At 47.3% G+C, this 21,616-nt stretch overlaps 1 protein-coding gene across 3 annotated transcripts in view; it reads right to left on the bottom strand.

Annotated features, from left to right (window-relative positions):
• The window catches only part of LOC140387963 (protein PHTF2-like), a 172,541-nt gene that overhangs the window by 6,971 nt on the left and 143,954 nt on the right, over positions 1 to 21,616 (bottom strand). For all 3 annotated transcript variants that reach the window (XM_072471352.1, XM_072471353.1, XM_072471351.1), the window contains exons 11-14: positions 20,018 to 20,146; positions 15,485 to 15,754; positions 14,261 to 14,392; positions 3,518 to 3,604 (exon numbers count right to left, since the gene is read on the bottom strand). In XM_072471352.1, the coding sequence (XP_072327453.1) occupies positions 3,518 to 3,604; positions 14,261 to 14,392; positions 15,485 to 15,754; positions 20,018 to 20,146 (618 nt within the window). The remainder of the gene's footprint in view (positions 1 to 3,517; positions 3,605 to 14,260; positions 14,393 to 15,484; positions 15,755 to 20,017; positions 20,147 to 21,616) is intronic.

Here is a 21,616-nt window from a genome sequence, read left to right as displayed (position 1 = left end):
GGCACTAAGGGGCAATTTAGTGTGGTCAATCCACCTAACCTGCACATCTTTAGACTGTGGGAGGAAACTGGAGCACCCGGAGGAAACCCACACAGACTCGAGGAGAATGTGCAAACTCCACACAGTCACCCGAGGCTGGAATTGAACCTGGGTCCCTGGAGCTGTGAGACAGCAGTGCTAACCACTGTGCCGCCCCATTTTGTGCTTGCACCAATGTTGTTCAATGCAACTTATGTAGCCGCTGCTTCTTCAGGGCAACAAGCTCACAAAGTTAACTTTTCAGGTGGGGTATTACTGTCTGCAGTTCAGCAAAGGAAGATCCAGATTTTTGGTACCATGACGGTGCCATGAAAGCTAGGATCCATTTCTGGGGATGGCTTTGGCAGTGAGCACCACCGTCAGCAACTCCACATGACTATTCAATACACAAAATTCAATTGGTCTCTCCAGGCAAATAGCAGACAGTAACATTTTGTAACATACATTTTAGTAAACATGTTTCTTAATGGCAGACAACATGCTTTCATTGCATCATATATCATCTACAACTTACCACTTTTGTGTAAAAGGTACAACAGCCTTCACATGCCCTTGTGCAATTTTCCTTTACTCAGCTGAACACTGAATAGCAGTGAAGAATTAGATGATAAATAGTTCCTTGTTTTCCCCTTTGAGGAATGTTCCCCATTAAGATTAACCTGAATCACACTGTTAGTCGGTCACAATGGTGTATGGATGGCAGATCTGGTTCTGAATAAATGTCAGCAAGCACTTTGGGATGCATTACTGCAATATGATTTAAAGATCCACTAAAGGGGAAAAGTCAGTTCAAAAACCAGAATAGCAGATTAGATTAGGACGGGTTTTAAATGAGGAGCAATCTAGCTGAATTGAGGTTAAGTGAAAGGAAACATTGGCACACAGTATTTAAGAACAACAATTTGATGTTTTCAAAAGATATTGCAACATACAAAATAAGTATATTCCATGAAAAAAGTAAAATACCAGAAGGCTTAGGATAAGATGAATAAAAAGTTTGAAACCAGCCTATAGGAACTAGATAAATAAAAGTGAAAAAGGAAGCAGAAGATTATAAAAAATGGAAGTAGGTTAAGAAGACGATAAGGAAGTCAAGAGGGAAACCTGCCTGTGTGTATTTTATAGTCACAGCACATAAACAGTTAAATATTCACAGAATTGGCAAGCATATCTTTTTTATAAAAAGTACTTGTGGTCAAACAAGGTATGGGAAAAGAGGGGAGCCATTCTACCCCTCATCACCAGATCTGAACACAGTAAAGTAAGAATGATGCTATAAGTAAAACAAGCCATGAAAGGATTGTCACTTTGTTGATGATGTTCAAAAGAATTACATGGACTGCATTAGCATTTACCAAAAAATGTCAAAAGGGAGATTGCTCTCAAAATTATTTAGAGCAAGACGAGCAATAACATTTTAATGAATTATTACACTGAAGGAAAATAAAGTGCTAGGATTCAATCGGACACATCAATGAATCCTGAGGGAGATAGAGGAGGAAATTACTGAGGTTCTAAAAATTATATTTCACGGTTCTATTAAGTTTCGAATATGTGCTGGGGACAGAGGCAGCTAAAAAGGGCGACAAAACTAATTCAGATCATCAGTAGTCCCTAATTTTCCTTACTAAATTCTATGGCCACTAATTAAGGATGAAATGATCATATATCTTGATAAGGAGATGTTAGAACCTTATGGAGTTTTCTGTTGAGGTAACAGGGAGGGTTGGTGAGGGTAATGCAGCTAATGTCATACACACAGACTTCCAAAAACTATGTGATGAAATGTTACATAATAAACAAGTCAGCAAAGTTCAGGCACATTGAATAAAAGAGACCATGACACCATCATAGATTATCATAGAATTGACAGTGCAGAAGGAGGCCATTCGGCCCATCAAGTCTGCACCGGCTCTTGGAAAGAGCACCCTACCCAAGGTCAACACCTCCACCCTATCCCCATAACCCAGTAACAGCACCCAACACCAAGGGCAATTTTGAACACGAAGGGCAATTTATCATGGCCAATCCACCTAACCTGCACATCTTTGGACTGTGGGAGGAAACCAGAGCACCCGGAGGAAACCCACGCACATACGGGGAGGATGTGCAGACTCCACACAGACAGTGACCCAAGCCGGAATCAAACCTGGGACCCTGGAGCTGTGAAGCAATTGTGCTATCCATTTATCAATATTTTGGCTGAATGACAGAAAACACAGTGTGGTGCTAACAGGTTTTTCTATGGACTGGAGGGAGGTTTGCAGTGGTGTTCCCCAGGAATCAGTACTGGGATTACTGTTTTTCTTGATATATATTAACAACTTGGATATATAGGGCACAATTTAAACATTTGCAGATAACACAAAACGTACAAGTACTGGGACGATTGTAAGGAGGGTAGTGATGTGCTCAAGTAGATACAGACATTCTATTGGGATGATGGCCAAATGGCAATTTAATGCAGAGAAATGTACATGTGATAGATTTTGGTATGAAGGGCAAGCAATATAAATTAAATTATATAATTCTATAAGGGTACGAAGACAAACAGCAGAAACAGAAATTAAGGATGTATGTGCACAAATTATTGAAGGTAGTAGGGCAAATTGAGAAAGGCATTCAGGATCCTGGGTTTTATAAATCGAGGCTTAGAAAAGGTAGCTATGATGCAACCTTATAAAATGCAAATTCGGCCTCAACTGGAATAGTGCGCCCAATTCTAGCACAGATTTTAGAAAGGAAGTAAAGGCTTTAGACAGCGTGCAGAAAAGATTTACAAGAACAGTCCCAAGGATGAAAGACTTCAGCTACAAGAATACATTTGAAAATCTGGGGTTGTTCTCCTTAGAGAAGAAGAGGTTGAGAGGCGATTAGATAGACGAGTTCAATATCATGAGAGGTCTAGACGGAGCAAATAAAGAGAAACGGATTCCTTTGGCAGAGGGGTCCAGAGCCAGAGGACACAGAATCAAAAGAACCAAAGGCAACATATGATTAGAATCTGGAATGCCTTGCCTGAGAGGGTGGTGGAAGCAGATTTTAACAGGTTTTCAAAAGGGAATTGGGTAAGCAGCTGATGATTTAAAAAAATTGCAGAGGTACGTCAGGGGATTGGGACGATCCTACTGAACATCCCACTTCCAGACACTGAAATTCAGCACAGGGATTGAATAAGCTGACTGTTCAAATGGCTGAGTAGAGTATGCAATCTTCCTCTAGAAATATGCTTTCCTCTTTTGTTTATCCTCTGCTGCTTTCCTGGTCAATAACTGGAGAAGTGAAATTCTAACCTTTTCACAAGTTTCCTGATCCTCTCTTCTTCTTCAGGAGTTTAATAGCAACAACCAGTAATTACTTTACCTCAATTTTAAAAACTGTTTCAGCTATGAACAATGGGTGAGAGAACAAAAGGTAATTGAACAATGAAAATGTTTTAGTTAGTGAAATTGTATCTAATATCCTAACACAAGCTTACCTGTGCACAGCAAATAAATACTACAGACAGAGTCAACAGGAATGCAGATGAAACAATTACATCTACTGATCGCTGTGGGCCTCGTCTCTGTCAGGAGAAATGAAAATGAATTAGTACTTTAAATATACATGAACAAAAATAACTTAAATGATTTGTACACTTTACATGCAAGAAACGCAATGGGCATGATCGAACAGCCACGCTGTGCCCAAAATGCAGCGCGACGTGGCCGATAGAAGCCGGGAGACCCCGCTCCCGGGATCCATCCAGCTCGCAACGCCTCACAAGATCTAACGCAATCTTGTGAGATGTTGCGATGTAAATCCTGCCCATTGTGGGCGGGATCACATTTTGGCAAATCTGCATATTAGAGTGAGACAGCTAGGTTCACTGTAACTTGCAGTTTCTCAAGGCACCCAAGGTATTGTGCTCTATCCCCTTCGCCTCGGGACCTCGGGTGAGCACCTTTCAGTCTCCACAAATGGGGACTAGACAGAATAGCACTCGTAGGGATCGCCCAAGGGATCAGAGGCTCACAGATGTATGCCCTGTGGGCAGGGTAGTACCCTGGCACTTTTAGTGCCATGCAGGCACCCTGACAGTGCCAGCCTTGCAGTGTCACCAGGGTGTTCTTGAGGGTCAGGGGTCACGTCAGAGGCTCCTGATCTCTCACTACACTGAGCGGTTCCGGCGAGCAGAGCTCCTCAGTGCAGAAAACGGGGCTATGTGCAGCCTCGGCTGTGCATTCCCCGCTAAGGTCCCTTATCTAACCAGAGTGATGTTTAATAGCCTTGTGTTTCTCAGTGCTGCGAGCACTGGGAAACACGCAGTTAAACGCGTTCGCTATGGGACTTTGTTCCCATTTAATTAAATCGCGCCCGATATTCGTGGATATTTAAAATACATACAATAAACAATCCACAAATAATGTGCAGAAACTAGAAGATGGATTAAAAATGTTTGTAAATTATTAGCTGGAAAATGGATCAATAGTCCTTATTTGTCGATACAACACCTTCCCAGTAAAGGATGTTGCGACTTGTTTATCATTTAAAAATGGAAGGTAAGGCCTAGCATGGAAATTCAAGCTGCTGAGTGAAAATGGATATAGCGACATGGTAACAGTAAAATTAGAGCAATTCTACAAATAAAAGGTGAGCAGTAAAGGCACATTATGGTTGAGAATGAAGGGATAAACTATGAAGAGTGCCAGAAAAAGATGCAGTGCTTCAAAAACTTGTATAAAATACTGACTGAATTAGAAGTACACAATATTACACATAATAGGATTCTAATTACACATCAAATTCTAATCACACATTACAAACATTGAAATTTTCTCAATTTACAAAAGGTATTTGTTACTTTTATAGTAATAGTTTTCCCAAAGTTCCAAAATAATAAAACCTATTGCATCAAACCAACAGTTACGTTGCATGTAACTTGTCTGACAACAATACTCACTGCCCTTCCATCAGAACTATTCAAATTTTAAACATTAAACATGCCTTAATCTGCAGTCTCTCCTCTACTGATGGAATGGTAACACTAAGTACCATATACAGGATGTACTGCAGAAACTCACTAACCCGCCTTTGACAGCACCCCCCACCCCCCCCCCCCCCCCCCACCCCCCACCCCCCAAGACTGCAACTTTAACCACCTAGAAAGGCAGCAGGTGCATGTAGACACCACCATCTGAAAGTTGCCCTCCAAGTCACACACCTTCATGACTTGGAATGATGCCCCCATTCCTTCACTGTCATTCAATCAAAATCCTGGAAATCCCACCCTAACAGTATTGTGGGTGTATCTAGAGCTGATGGACTGCAGCTGTTCAAGACAACAGCTCACCACCATCTTAGAGTATTAAAGATGGGAAATAAATGCTGGCATACCTCAGTGACCCTCATCCCAGGAACAAATGTTTTTTTGAAGTCATTATTTTGAAAGCTGAAACCATGAGAGACTTCAATATAGTTTTATAATGAGAAAAACTTAAGATTTATGTAGTACCTTTCATGACATCACAAACGCTTATACACAGCATGGTAACCAAATTGTATCCAAGCTCTCACAAACACCAATGTAATAATAACTAGATAATCTGTTTGTGTTGTTGATTCAGAGATAAATATTGGGCACTAGGAACAACTCCCCATCTCTTGTTTGAAATAGTGCGGAATATTTTACATTTACCGGAGAATGAATGAAGTGAATGACAGAACCTCTGACAGTGCAGCACTCCCTCAGCACTGTACTGGAGTATCAGTTTCTGATTTTTTTATGCTCAAGTCCTAGAGTAGAGACTTGAAGTCACAATCTGCTGGTTCAGAGGTGAGTGCTACCAACTGAGCCACAGTTGATATATACAGGTCTCAGTTTAATTTGGTTTTCTTCATGACGCCTACAAGCTTTAAGAAGCTGCAGCGGTGCAATTTGCCAATATGTGTATGCTAGTGTAATGTTAAATGTATGCATAAAACCAACCCATCAGTTTTGTGAATTTTCTGTTCACAGGGTAATTTACTCTAGTTTAGCAATACACAAGTTTATTGCAGACACATTTCTAGTTACATCTGCTTATGTGTATATAGATTGCAGGAAGCACTTTTGTATTTACAACATACTTTAATTTTATAGTATGTGCTATTGGATTCATAGCTTGCTTCACAAAAATACACTTAAAGCCAATATTCCCAAGTTATTCTGCTGTAGATTGTACTCCAATGATAGTATTAATAGCTTATTGTCACTAGTAGGCTTCAATGAAGTTCTGTGAAAAGCCCCTAGTCGCCACATTCCAGTGCCTGTTCGTGGAGGCCGGTACGGGAATTGAACCTGCGCTGCTGGCATTTTTCTGCATTACAACCCAGCTGTTTAGCCCACTGTGCTAAACCAGCCCCTATATTACAACATTGATATGTTACTTCTTTATTTCCTTCAAAGTTACTTAAAGTCCCTGAATACTAGCTGGTTCATTGCACTGTTATGCACAATTTGAACTGAGAAATTTCTGAATGTTTTGGCATAAAACATATGCATTGTTGAACTGTGACTCGATCAAGTTATTTAAAAGGCTTTTAAGCTTTTTTTTTTATACTCGTCCATGGGACATGGGCATTGCTGACTGGGCCCCAGCATTTATTGTCCATCCCCGAGGGCACTTAAGAGTCAACCACTTTAATAGAATTTACAGTGCAGAAGGAGGCCATTCGGCCTATCGAGTCTGCACCGGCCCTTGGAAAGAGCACCCTACCCAAGCACACACTTCCACCCAATCCCTGTAACCCAGTAACCCCACACAACTTTTTTTTTGGACACTAAGGGCAATTTGGCATGGCCAAGCCACCTAACCTGCCCAGGAAACCTGGGAGGAAACCAGAGCACCCGGAGGAAACCCACGCAGACGCGGGAAGAACGTGCAGACTCCGCACAGACAGTGACCCAAGCCAGGAATCGAACCTGGGACCTTGGAGCTGTGAAGCAACTGTGCTAACCACTATGCTACCCTGCTGCCCATTGCTGTGGATCTGTAGTTACATGTACGCCAGCCAGACCAGGTAAGGATGACAGATTTCCTTCCCTAAAGGACATTAGTGAACCAGAGGGGTTTTTAATGACAATTGACAATGGTTTCATGGTCACCTTTTAGACTTTTGATTCCAGATGGTGGGATTTGAACCCGGGTCTCCAGAGTGAGACTCTGGGTCTCTGGATTATTAGTCCAGTGGTAATACCGCTATGCCACTACCTCCCCTATTGTATCACTACTTATACTGTGATTTTGTGTAGGGCACATACACAAACAGACTTTTGAGATAAGGCATTAATGCATTTAAATGCTGCATTTTGTAATAAGAGCACAATAAATAAGAAGAGTAGACAATATGGCCCCATCAAGTCTACTCCGCCATTCAACATGGTCAGGGCTGAAAATATGCCCCCATGTCTTTCTCCCGGTGTCTGTGGATTTCCTCCTGGTGCTCCGGTTTCCTCCCACAAAGATGTACAGGTTAGGTGGATTGGCCATGCTAAATTTCCCGTTAGTGTCCAAAAGGTTAGGTCGGGTTACAAGGATGGGGTGGAGGTGTGGGCTTAGGTGGGGTGCTCTTTCCAAGAGCCGGTGCAGACTTGATAGGCCTCCTTCTGCACTGTAAGTTCTATGATTCCATGATTTCCTGATAATTATTCAGGTAAGTAAGTTTGAACTGTCCAAACTAGTCAGTTGTTTTTGGAAAGTCCTGGGGAGCAGGGAAATTGCCCATCCGAGGTTCAAACGTCCTGGGCTAGTGACACAGAATAATTGTTTGAGACTTTCCACAAGTTCTTGATGTGCATCTTAGATAGGTGGCAAAGGCTATGTTCAGTCTCCAACAATCTGGAGACTGGAAGATCTGGGCCACTGGATTAATTTTTCTACATAAATTACTAGGTATGCCAATGATTTGCTTGTAGAAAAGTTTCACTTACCCCATTGAAAAATTTGGTTTGTGTTTCTGCAAAATATCATAACAGCATTTCCTTCTAACACTGGATACACAGTATTCCAGAATTTCCAGCAGTTATGCCATGTCTGATCCACCAATACATCCACCAGAATTTGCAGGCTGTGAGAAAGCACCTTATTTGCATGGGGCCCATAGCATCATGGATGTAACTCAGGAACTTGCTTGTTTCATGCTGTCCTGGTATCTTGCTGCCTTGATCATTCCCGCCCCCTCTCCTGAAAATCTACAATATGCCCTTGGTCACCTACATAAAGGCACCAATAAAAAGTTATTTTAAAAACAGGAGCGTCATTCTCCGACCCCCCAGAGGGTCGGAGAATGGGCGTTGGCCGCCGTGAATCCCGCCCCCGCCGGTTGCCGAAGTCTCCGAAGGGAGAAAAGTCGTCGGGGCGTTAATGTCGCCGCTGCCGCGGAGAATGTCACGGGTCTGCGCAAGGCAGCCGATTTTCGGCCTGCCGATATTCTCCCTTCCGGATGGGCCGAAGTCCCGTCGACGTGATGACCGTTCACGTCGACGTAAATTAAACCTCCTTTTCATCGGCGTGACCCTGTGCTCCAGGTTTACGCCGACCAGCGTGGAGGTGAGTGACGGCCTGGGGGGTTGGCTCTGGGCAGGCGATGCCGTGGCCGCAGTCTGAATGCGTGAGGTGTGTCTCGGCTTGTGTGTGTGTGCGTGCGGCGGGTGGGGGGGGGGGGGGGGGGGGTTAGAATAGGCTGGGCTCCGGGGGAGTGCCGGGAGGGGGTCCGTGCCGGGGAGGGGGATGGGGGGGGGTCCGTGCCGGGGTGGAGGTTGGGGGGGGGGGGTCCGTGCCGGGGAGGGGGATGGGGGTGTCCGTGCCGAGGTGGAGGTTGGGGGGGGGGGGTCCGTGCCGGGGAGGGGGATGGGGGGGGGGGGTTCCGTGCCGGGGAGGGGGATGGGGGGGTCCGTGCCGGGGAGGGGGGATGGGTCCGTGCCGGGGAGGGGGGATGGGTCCGTGCTGGGGAGGGGGGATGGGGGGGGTCCGTGCCGGGGTGGAGGTTGGGGGGTCCCTGCTGGGGAGGGGGATGGGAGGGCAAGTGAGTGGGTCCACCTGGCCAGGTGCCAGCCTCCAACAGTTGGACCTATGCAGTCCATGCCACCTGGCTGGGGGGAAGAGGGGATATGGGCAATGATGACATGTCGTCGTTCCCCTCCCCCCACCAGGCCGTCATGTTTTCAGATCATCCAGAGATGTTGGCCGCCGTGGCGGCAGCCGCTCATTTCTATGTTGCCTTGGATGAGGAGGAGGAGGAGCGTGCCAGAGAGGCGGCGCAGGCTGCTGCAGAGGGGCAGGCGGCAGCCGCCCAGGCTGGAGGGACACCCGACCGACAGGACGAGGAGGGGGAGGAGGACGTCACGGCCCCACGGCAACGGAGGCACCCGAGGGCGCCCCGTGTGTACCGGCCCAGGCAGTCATACCAGGACCTCACGGACCGGGAATGCAGGAGGAGACTCCGGATGAGCCGGGAAACCGTGGCACACATCTGCCACCTGCTGGCACATCTGTCACCGCGTGACACTGGCGGGGGACACCCTCTCCCCGTGTCCGTCAAGGTTACGGTGGCCCTGAACTTTTATGCAACGGGGTCATTCCAGGCACCGAGTGGGGACCTGTCCGGCATATCGCAGACATCGGTGCACCGGTGCATCCGGGCAGTGACAGATGCCCTATATGCCATGGCGCACCGCTACATCCGCTTCCCCGTGGACCGGGCCAGCCAAGATGCCCGGGCCGTGGGCTTCTCTGCCGTGGCCGGGTTCCCCATGGTCCAGGGCACGATCGATGGGATGCACGTCGCCGTGCGGCCACCTGCAGATAACAGGGCCGTGTTCACTAATAGGAAGGGGACCTATTCGATGAACGTACAGGTGGTCTGCGACCACCGCATGATGATCCTGCACGTCTGCGCCCGTCACCCAGGCAGTGTACACGACTCATTCGTGTTGTCGCGGTCATCCATCCCCGGCATGTACGAGGGACGCCATCCCCGGCTGAGGGGCTGGTTGCTGGGCGACAGGGGCTACCCATTGCGATCGTGGCTGATGACGCCTATACGGAGGCCACGCAATGAGGCGGGGAACCGCTACAATGATGCCCATGTAGCGACAAGGGGAGTGATAGAGAGGTGCTTTGGCGTGCTGAAGATGCGTTTCAGGTGCCTGGACCTCTCTGGGGGCGCCCTCCAGTATCGGTCAGATAGGGTCGGCCGCATCATTGTGGTGTGCTGCGTCCTGCACAACATAGCCCAACAGAGGGGCGATGTGCCGCAGGCAGAGGAGGGTGGAGTGGAGGAGCAGCAGGAAGAGGCGCAGTCCTCCCCAGATGAGGGTGATGGTCAGGGCAGACGGGGTAGACACAGGCGGGTGGCTGTCCACCGTTACCGGCTGGCCCAGCGGGCACAGGACAGACTGATAGACGCCCGCTTCACTGACTAGATGGGCGTGGGAATCGGGTAGTATGGCCACAGACCGCACACCATGGCAACAGCCGACCACCCACACCCCCCACCCATCCATCCACCCAGCACCCTCACCCCCCTCCCCACCCGCATGCACCCCCCCCCCCCATTGCCGATCCACCTGCGGCACAACGGGCCGGGCTCACACAGTTGCGGGTGGACGCGTGTCTATCGCAGGCCATGGAGGATGATGACAACCCGCCCTGCGGTGAGCTCCTGGCTCTACATCGTTGGACTATGTCTGACCCATGGCCACAGTACCACCATCCACCCGGACCATCCCTGCATGCGGCTGTGACACTGCAGCACACGGTCCCGTCCTCTGCCCGGGGGATGTTGATGGCGGCCCAGGGGGAAGGGGGCAGACTCACCTGGGGCTGAAGTAAGACCACCCCTCACACACACACTTGCGCTCAACGTACATGACACCCCCGCACATTTTGGACAGAGCACAAAGGCAGCTTCTGTAGGTGTAACATTCACTTTAATAACCAAAGGAGTTCATGCACGTGCCCTAGCCCCTAAAACTCATCTGTGCCCTGCAACCGTGCCAACTTACTCAGTGTCTAATTGTTTGGCCTTACGGGCCCTTTGACTACGTCTACGTGGTTCCCCAGACGGTACAGCAGAACTGGAGTTGGACTCCTGTGATTCCTGCCCTCTGACACTGGATCCCTTTGGCGGCCGTTTCCTGGGGCGTCCTGGCCTAGATGGGCCAGGCTGCGGCCCGGGCGACTGGGATGGCGAGCTGCCAGCCTGTCCTGCCCGTTGCCCACCCGATGCACCTGGGACGGAGAGGGGGGGGGGGGGGGGGGGGGAGTCCGAGGTGTCGCGGTGTACCGGGACCTCCCCTACAGAGGGAGCCGGGACGGACCACACCACCTCCTCCTCCCTCGGGGTGCCCGATGGCCCCCAGGCCTCTACATGGGTGGGGGATGCGAACGGACTGGCCATCCGACGCCCCCCCGACATCTGGGGCTGCCAGTCCTGGAGGCCCGTGCTGGTATCGACAGGGGTCTGCAGGTTTGCAGCCATGGAGCCCAGGGGGTTGGCAAACCCTGTCTGTGACAGTGCGACGCCGGCCACTGGCGCCGATGCCCTCAGCGATGGCCTGCAGAGACTGGGCCATGGCCTGCTGAGACTGGGCCATGGCCTGCAGAGACTGGGCCATGGCCTGCTGAGACTGGGCTATGGCGTTGAGCGCCTCTGCCATCTGGCGCTGGCACTGGCTCATGGCCTCCTGTGAGAGGGCAGCCATTTCCTGGGCCACAGACGCCGCCTGCATGGAAAGCCCCAGGCCTCGCAAACCGTTCCCCATGTCTGACACCGTCGCACCCATTGCCTCCACCGCGGACGCCACCCGTGCGGTGTCGGCCTGGGTGGCACGCATGACCGGCACCACTCCCAGCTCCTGGACGCGGGTGGACTCCTCCACCTGCGACCGCAGCCGCCGCAAGCCGCCCGTCACCCTCTTCGCTTGTCTCCGGGTCGGTGGTTGCATCGGATCTATGTGTGGGTGTGGTAACTCCAGGAACCCAGGATCCATCTGGGCGGCAGATGTTCGCTTGGGCTGGGCTGCCCTCCGACCGCCCGGCCCCTCTGCTCCTCCTACCTCCACCTGCTGTACCGGGACGGCTGTGTTGTGCGCACCAGTGAGTGTACCAGACGCCTCATCACTAAAGTGCCCAACCGAGGTGAGTGTTTCTGCGATGGTGGAGGGTGTTGGTGACAGCAGTGGCGTTGTGTCGTGCTCTTCGTCCCACTCGGAGTCCATGGCACTTTGGGGTGGGGGTTCGTCTCCACCCATCCACTCTGAGTCACTGTCCGGTATTTCGTCTTCCTGGGTAGTGCTGTCCCGGGTACTGCTGTCCCGGGTAGTGGTGTCCCGGGTAGTGGTGTCCTGGCTCGGATGTGACGGGGGCCTGTGGCTGCCCCCCTCATCGCTGGGTGGTCGCTCCCGCACGTGACGGGGGTGCCGTCTCCCTGTTGCTCCAGGTCTCTCCGTCTCCCGTGGTGTGCGAGGGGCATCCTGCGGGCGTCGCATGCTGGAGGGTGCGGGTCTCTCCGTCTCCAGTGGTCTCCGAGGGGCATCCTGCGGGCGTCGCATGCCGGAGGGTCCGGGTCTCTCCGTCTCCCGTGGCCTCCGAGGGGCATCCTGCGGGCGGTCTGCATCTGCGGGGATGGGTGCCTGGACATTTGGTCCTGCGATACACAATGAAGCATGCATGGTTAGACATCAGGCAGTGATCAGGTGATACGGGGAAGGGGGATATAGGGGAGGGGGGATATGGGGACGGGCTGTCGGTGGCTCACTTGCTACTACGCCCCCGACCTCTGCATCAGCAACCTCCAGGTCCTCAGGTCCACCAGCCAGTTCCAGGGCCCTTTCCTGGTGTTCGGTCAGTGGCCTCTCATCAGCGGGGCCTCCTCCAGTCCTCACATGCTCCCTATTGTTGTGTGCGCGCTTCTCCTGTCTCCTGTGGTGGCAGGGGTAAAAGGCAACACTTTTAGGCAGGTATATGAATGCACGCCATCGGTTGTGCGTGCATTGCAGAGGTTAAGGTTAGGGCTGGATTCACTTGGGGATATGGGGGAGGGGGGGTATGGGGGAGGGGGGATATGGGGGAGGGGGGATATGGGGGAGGGGGGGATATGGGGGAGGGGGGGATATGGGGAGGGGGGATATGGGGGAGGGGGGGATATGGGGGAGGGGGGGATATGGGGGAGGGGGGGATATGGGGGAGGGGGGGATATGGGGGAGGGGGGGATATGGGAGAGGGGGGGGGATATGGGGGAGGGGGGATATGGGGAGGCTCACCCTGCCTGCTCTGACGAGGTCGTTCACCTTCTTGTGGCACTGGTGTCAGGGCCACAGCGGTGACAGCCTCTGCCACTTCCCTCCACAGACGCCGGCTGTGGCGTGGATCAACTCTGCGGCCGTGCCCGGGATACAGGGCGTCCCTCCTCTGCTCCACCGCGTCCAGGAGCGCCTCCACATCGCGTGACTCGAACCTCGGGGCTGAGCGGCGGCCAGCCATCCAGTCGGGTGTTGCGGTCGGGTGTTGCGGTCGGGTGGGGGGGGAGCAGCGCGGCCTTATGAGCTGTCACGCCGTGCGGCGCGTATGACGCTGCACGGCGTGAACCACTGCGCAAGCGCAGATCCCGTTACGTCGCTGCTAGCCCATTTCGGGCCGGAGACTATCGACCCATTTTTCCGACGTGACGCAATTCGGATTTGCGCTGTTTTTTGCGCCGATCGGCGGACTTTCAGCCAATAACGGAGAATTTCGCCCCAGGTGTCTCACTTTGCAGATTTAAGGTTCTTATTTAGTCTCTGATCCAGTGGAGCAAATTTCCACATCTCTGGATCCTTCTTTACACTCATCACATCAGCCCCCAATATAATATACGGAGTTAGGTTGCAGATCGGCTATGATTCGCTGAATGGCGGAACAAGTTAAGGGGCTAAATGGCCTACTCCTATCCCTTAAGCTCAGCCACTTATATGCAACGAAAGTAAGAACTCTCAGCATAGGAGTCTCTGAGACTGGCCTGGCACCTCTGACATAGTTGGCCTGAGCAGCAGCAGGCAAAGCTCTAACTTTTAAAATGCCAATTGTGATTTCAACTTAGCATATCTGAGATTTGCTTTTCTTCAAGCATTCCACAGTACTCATGTTGCCGTTATAGTGAGTGCTTAGCAGAATACCCAAATGTATTTGGCCCTGTGATTACAATATTAAATTTGATCTACCTTGAGATATGAACGTAACGAGAGCCAGATTTTAATATTTTGCACCTTCTTGAGACGGAAATGTGGAACTTCAGATTTCCTGGCTCTTCTTGCTGAGGTTAAATGGCCAAAAAGTTTGGCGAATAGCAATCTCTAGAAAATAGAAATTGTTTTGCTCAATTATTCCTTAAAAGTTACTTTTTCATCAAAAGCAAATGTTGAAAGGAAAGGAAAAGGAAAGAAAGATTCAATTATTTCTGAAATAGCAACAATCCAGAGACTTCCACCTTGATTTTAATGTACCTAACAGAAATTGACGTACTCTTAAGAGTAAAACAGAATTGCCTGGAATTTTCTGAAACAGTGTAACAGGCAGATTACACCAAAATTTCCCAAGAATCTTCTCAGCCTATGCTGAAACATGTAAACTAGCATGAAGCAAGTGAAAATTAGCATACACGAAAAAAGCAAATGGCATCTTAGTTTTCATAAATAGGGTCAAGGAGGCAAGGCTAAATCTATACAAATCATTGGTCAGAAAAGGGTATTCAATTCTGAGCATTCAACTTGAGGGGGGATTAAAGGCCATGGAAAGAGCACAGAAGTGAATGACTATATTCACAGAGGATGAGAGGCTGAAATGATGTGGACACACTAAATAAACCTGATCTCTTTATTAGAGCAGATAAAATTAAGAGATGATCCAATTGAGATGCTTTATGGGCTTTCATAAATGTTTTAAAAAACTAATTCCATTGGCCAATAAGAAGTCATGGGATTGAATTTTTAAATTGGCTCGGGAGACAGGACTCCAGGCCTGGAATTTTCCACCCCAGGCCAACCTGCTATGTTACACCTAGTAAAAACATGGGCACAAACAGAATCTGTAAAAGGTCTTACATGTCAAGTGAATAAATATCTAAGAAAGAACATTTTAAATGGCATGGCAAATGGGGCAAACTGGTCAGCTTCTTCAGAAAGTCCATGCAGGTATAAATAGCTAAATGACCTCTTTATGTACTATAAATTCCATTCTTTCCCTTTTATAAAGGGATTGTAATTCTTCATATTCTTAATCATGTTTTTGCATCCAATTCAGTTTCTCCTTTGCCCCAGTAAAATCTGATCAAATTAAATTCCTCAAAATTGACCCTGAAGTAAATGTGGCTAAATAAGAAACATGAGATGGTTCAAGCAAGTAATAGGAGTTTAGATAATATGTGAACATGAAATATCTCAGCTTACCTGTTTATATGTTCGCTCGGCTACACATAGCATAAAGAAAAAAATCCACATGAGGCACACACGCACCACAAAGCTTAATACGACCATAATAACTGTTTGATTTACATTTGAACCAAATGCAATGAAAAAGAGTTCTGTAGCTGACAGTGACACTAGCTGCTCCACATCCTTTTGCTGAAAGAGTCTGAACAAAACAGGAGTGATGCCAAGAATCACAGAAACCAAGTTCCCAAACAGCTGGTAACCAATACCTTGCTTGTAGCTGTTAACCTGCAGGTTTTCAAAAAACTGAAGTTACAAAATTGCCAAACAAATCTATAAATGCACAAAGAGACATTCTGAATGCTGCAGTAATTAGCTTGAAATCATTTAAGTACTGGACAATACAGAGGAGCTAGATAGAGGGTGGCAAGGTTGCACAGTGGTTAACACTGTTGCTTCACAGCGCCAGGGTCCCAGGTTCAATTTCCGGCTTGGGTCACTGTGTGTGCGGAGTCTGCACGATCTCTCTGTGTCTGCGTGGGTTTCCTCCGGGTGCTCCGGTTTCCTCCCACAAGTCCCGAAAGACGTGCTGTTAGGTAATTTGCACATTCTGAATTCTCCCTCCACGTACCCAAACAGGCGCCAGAATGTGGTGACTAGGAGCTTTTCACAATAACTTCATTGTAGTGTCAATGTGACAATAAATATTATTATTATATTATTAGTTTGAATCCAATTTGGTGCAGTGCCCCTTCCCATAAAACAACTGGAAAGTTAATATTTGCATTGCTCAGAAATTACATACAGCTTATTGGGAGAGGATTAGGAATTAAAATATAAGCATTTCAATGTTTGCAGCCATCAGTAGGAAAAATGAGGAGAAGGAACAACTTATTAGTTTATTGGCAAATTGCATAAAGGGACATGTCAATAGAGATGCAATAGTAAACATTTATGGAGCTATTTTAGATTGCATTCCAACAAGTAAGAAAATGTCCAAGAGACAGACCTACCAACTGTGGTTAAATAAAAAAGTTAAATACACTCTCAAAATTAAAGATAAAAAATATAATTGTGCAAAGACAGATGGTAGATCAGAAGATTGGACAGAATGGACGAGATTCTCCAGTCTTGTCCATGGCAGGACCCGTTGCAAGCGAGAACGGAAAATTTGGCGTTCCTGACAAAACGCCATTCGCTTTCAGCGACACTGGAAAGTCCCAGCCACAGACGAGGGCAGAGAATTTTGGTCAATATTAGAAACAACAAAGGACGACTCAAAGATTAATGAGGAGGGAAAACTGCGAGTATGAGAGAAAGTGAGCCAGAAATATAAAAAGATAGTAAATGTTTAATAAATACTTTAAAAAGAAAAAAATTAACAAAGTGAATGTTGGTCCTACAGAAAATGAGTCTGGAAAACAAGGAGACAGAAGATGAATTGAACATGTATTTTGCATTGGTCTTCCCTGTAGAGCAGTATTTTTCAAACTTTTTTCCCGGGGACCCATTTTTACCAACCGGCCAACCCGGGACCCAACCTGGCCAACCTTCGCGGCCCACGCCGGCTGACCTGCGTGATTTACCTCGTTTGTTGCTGACAAAAATGAGGAAATGGTTTTGGGTCCCTTTGGCACCAACGGTCCCTTTGGCCCCCTGAACTTGTAAAAAAAGAAAAAGCTGCGACCATATTAAAAAAAAATGCGGCTGCACTGCGCTATGCATGCCCGATCATCGGTGCGCATGCGCATAGTTTTGCGCATGCACACCGATGATCGGGCACGCATGCGCAGTGCGGCCCAATTTTTAAAATATGTTTGTGGCAATTTTGAAGGCCGCTTGCAGCCGGCATAGTTAAAAGCCGGCTGTTGCGCGCGGATTTGCGCGATCGGGAGTGCCACAACGGACGGATCCATGACCCTCCTGACAACCGCACGCGACTCACCCGCGGGGCGCACCCCCGAGTTTGACAATGTCTGCCACAGAGGATACAAGTAAAAAATCCCAGCAGCTATAAACCGGAAATGAAAGGGAGGGAACTCAGGAAAGTTAAATCCACCAGAGAAGTGGTACTGAGGAAATCATTGGAGCTGCAGACTGACAAGAGTCTGGGTCCTGGTGGACCTCCTCCTAGGGTCTTAAAGTAAGTGGCTAGTGAGATAATTGGTGCATTGGTTTAATTTCCCAAAACTATCTAGATTCGGGGAAGGTTCCATTGGATTGGAAGATAGCAAATGTAACTCAATTGTTCTGAAAGGGAGGGAGACCGAAAGCAGGAAGCTACAGGCCAGTTAGCTTAACAACTGTCATAGGGAAAATGTTCAACGCCATTATTAAAGAAGATATAGCAGGGCAAATATAAGGTAATCAGACAGAGTCAATATGTTTTCATGAAAGGAATGAATTAATTTGAAGAAGTAACATGTGCTGTGGATAATGGGGAACCAGTGGATGTACTAAGCGCAGATTTCCAGAAGACATTTGACAAAGTGCCACATCAAAGGTTATTGCAGAAAATAAGAGCTCGTATTATAGGGAGTAACATATTGGCATGGTTTGAGACCACATGTGAAGTATTGTGTACAATATTGGACATCTAATTTAAGGAAAGAATGTAAATGCAGACAAGGTTTATCAGATTAATACCTGGAATGGTTGGGTTATTGTAGGAGAAAAGGTTGGACAGGCTGGGCTTGTACCCGCTGGAGTTTTGAAGAGTAAGACGTGACTTGATTGAACCGTACAAGATCCTGAGAGGTATTGATAGGGTGGATGTGGGGAGGATGTTTCCTCTTGTAGGAGAATCTAGAACTAGCCGTCACTTTCTAAAAATATGGGGTCGCTCATTTAAAATGGAGCTGAGGCAAAATTTATGCTCAGAGGGTCATGGGTTTTTGGAACTCTTCCTGTAAAGGTGACGGAAGCAGAGACTTTGACTATTTTTAAGGCAGACGTTGTTCAATTTTTGATAAGCAAGGAGGTGTTAGGTTATCTTTGGTAGGTGGGAGGCAGATTTGAGGTTACCATTAGATCTTATTAAATGGCAGAGCAAACCTGAGGGACTGAATGGCTTACTCTTGTTCCTGGTTCGTATTCGTCAATATCAAGTTTTCAAATAACAGTTATCAATTTTTTTCCCAATATGAAAAGATACATCTGAACTCAACCTTGTCCCCACATTTCATCAGGGAGGCAGAGAAAGGGGTGCGGGCAACAAAAGCTAAGGCCTTTGTTACGGTGGAAGACAATAACAAAAGGGATGATGAAAAAAAAAAATTATGTGTCTAAAGAAACCCTAAATGACTACAGCAGAATTGTTGCCAACAGCTGCTGTCTGATAAAAATAGGAACAATGATCTGAAATTGTTAATTCAATGCTGAGTTAAAAGGTTCTAAAGTGTCTAATTCAAAGATCAGGTGCTATTCTTTGATCTTCATTAGAACAGTGTAAGGAGCCAAGGACAAGAGAGGTCAGAGTGGGAGTGTGATGAAGAATTCAAATGACAAGCAACCGTAGCCTTGGGAGCACGCTTGCAGACTGAATGGACGTGTTGCGCAAAGCGATCCCCAAATCGGTGTTTGGTCTCCCCAGTGTCAAGGAGTCTACATCACAAGCAACAAATACAGTATACCGAATTGAATGAGTTCAAGTTAATCACTGTTTCATCTGGAAGGAGTGGTTAGGGCCCTAAACAAATGGGAGAATGAGGTAAAAGGACAGATGTGCATTTTGCATGGGAAAGTAAGTGGTGGAAGAGGTGTTTAATGGTGCTGCTCATATCATCACAGTTGGGTGGCAGCGTCCCTTTAACGTGCACTCGGAGCAGAATTGTGAAACATGAATTTGTAATCATCGAAAACAAATTTTGTTTCGCAGTAAATCCTCATTCTTCTTGATAAAGTGAGTCTTGGAAGTGAAAGTTAAGGAGGTTAATTCTAGGCATATGTGATTGAGTGGCAGAAAGCACGGGTGCCAATTTAGGAGCAATGAAGAATGTTAAGGAGGCCAGAATTGTAGGAAGACGCAAAACACAGAGGATTGCACGGGTTGGTAGAGGTCATAAATATAGGGCAAGGTTTAGAGCAGGCTAGTGAGACTTGTGGGGACTGGATAAATTATCAGAGATAGGGAGATAGAGGAGGGTACCGCACGGAGTGTGCCAGATTTCATGGTGGTTGTATATGGTGTCCGTTTAGTGGCACCATTCGGTGGCCTCCTCCGTCATATATTTGCGAAGAGCCTACCAATGGCAAAACAAAGGGAGGGAGAGAGCAGGCCTCTCTCTCAACAGCTAAAACAAAAAACACCAAATTTTGAAATTCGCGCATGTGCAATCCTCAGATGTCAGTATGCCTGTGTGTAGTGATGTCACTGGTGCATGGGCAAAGTGGCCCAAGCAGGATGGGCACAGCAGTGACAACTTTTGATTTTCATTTTTGCATGGAGCAGTACGTATGTACAGGAGCAACGTCAGTGGCCATCTAGTTACAGCGTTAAGTTAAACAATTCCACCCCCCCGCCCCCCCCGCTGTTTAAAGTGCTATACTCACTCTTTTCATAATCATTCCACTGATTTCCATCACAGACATATCAGCTTTCTTACACTCGTTGCATTCCCAGACGATTGCACTTACTCTTTCCAAGCTTATACTGGAACTGTGAATCCATGGTAAATGACTCTGAAAAAAGAACAGATGTTGGTAAAACACACATCAGATTTTTAAAAGTTTTAACTTGCAGTTGAAGGATCCTCATTATGCATTCCTTCCAATTATCTTTGATGTGGAGATGCCGGCGTCCAATTATCTGGCAAACACCATCTCATTTCTTCCTTTACTGCTGGTGTAGATTCTTAGCCTTTTTTCCTTTCTCAATTAATAATACAGGTATTCATAATTACAAAACTATCCCTTAGAAAAGCACATGATATTACTGTAACTACATCCTCTTGTTGTATTTGTAAAATTGCAATCCAAGTTTACTTTAGAAATGAAATGCTACTGCTGCTAGTGCTTTTCTCACCATAAGGTTACAACAGTTGAACCATAAGGCCGACCATCTGCAACTCAGGGCAATTAAGAATAGGCAATAATTGCAACCATGACAGTGTTCCCGCAAAAATGAACAAAGTTTTATAACAACAACTAGCATTAATATAGCATCCTTAATAAAAATCTCATGGCTTCCTAATCAACCAAGAATGGATGATGAGCTAGAGTTGGATTGTGAATAGTGACCCAAATGTTTGATCATAACATCAGACTTTAAAAATGGGTCTTAAAGGAGGAAAGGCATGTAAAACAGCTAAGAGACAATGAGGTTTAGGAAGGAAATTCCAGAGCATAGTGCCATGGTGACTGAAGTCTTGCGTGAGAGTTTCAGCAGTAGACAGACTGAGACAGAGGATGGTGGAGGTGGAAGTAGATGGTCTTTGTGAAGGAGAAGGCTGAAATGAAACACCTAGATTGTGAACAACTGAGCAACCTGTTTCAACCCGAGACGGTGAGTGAGGAGGGGGCTGGAATACGGAGTTGATGAGAGGGCCAAAGACAATGTCTTCAATCATCTTCAAGTTCTAAAAACATTCAAATTGTGTTTACTTGCATCTTACACATTTAACTTAGTTCAACAGACTCAATGAAAATCGTTGAATGCACCTACACATTACTCCAAATAGCAGGATGACTCTCTGCAAAGTGCAAAATTGATTTACATTTCTGATAACATACAGGTCACAGTTTGTATCCTTGATATGTGCCGAGTTAGCTGAAATAAGCCAGCGCAGCAGTAAGTGTACACAACTTCCCTCAGTATCATGTAATTAAAGAAAATTAGTTCCAGATTTGCATCCAATGATCACGAGATTAGGAAAGGTATAGCAGAAGTTAGGAATCGGAGTCAGTCTGGTCACAACCAAAGCAATGGCAGAATTTAATAATGGAGTAAATGCATAACTTGTTAATTCAAAAATCATGCTTAATGTTGACTTACAAATATTTTTGAAAATGTTATAAACACTGTATTGACCAAAGTTATCATAAATGGTGGATAGCACTGCTGCCGTACGATGTCGAGGACTAGGGATCGAACCCGGGTCACTGTCCGTGTGGAGTTTGCACATTCTCTTCATGTCTGCATGGGTCTCACCC

The sequence above is a fragment of the Scyliorhinus torazame genome, chromosome 13 (assembly GCF_047496885.1).
Source record: "Scyliorhinus torazame isolate Kashiwa2021f chromosome 13, sScyTor2.1, whole genome shotgun sequence".
NCBI classification, from domain to species: domain Eukaryota; kingdom Metazoa; phylum Chordata; class Chondrichthyes; order Carcharhiniformes; family Scyliorhinidae; genus Scyliorhinus; species Scyliorhinus torazame.
Note: the sequence above shows the minus strand (reverse complement) of the source record. Positions and strands in the feature narration are given on the sequence as shown.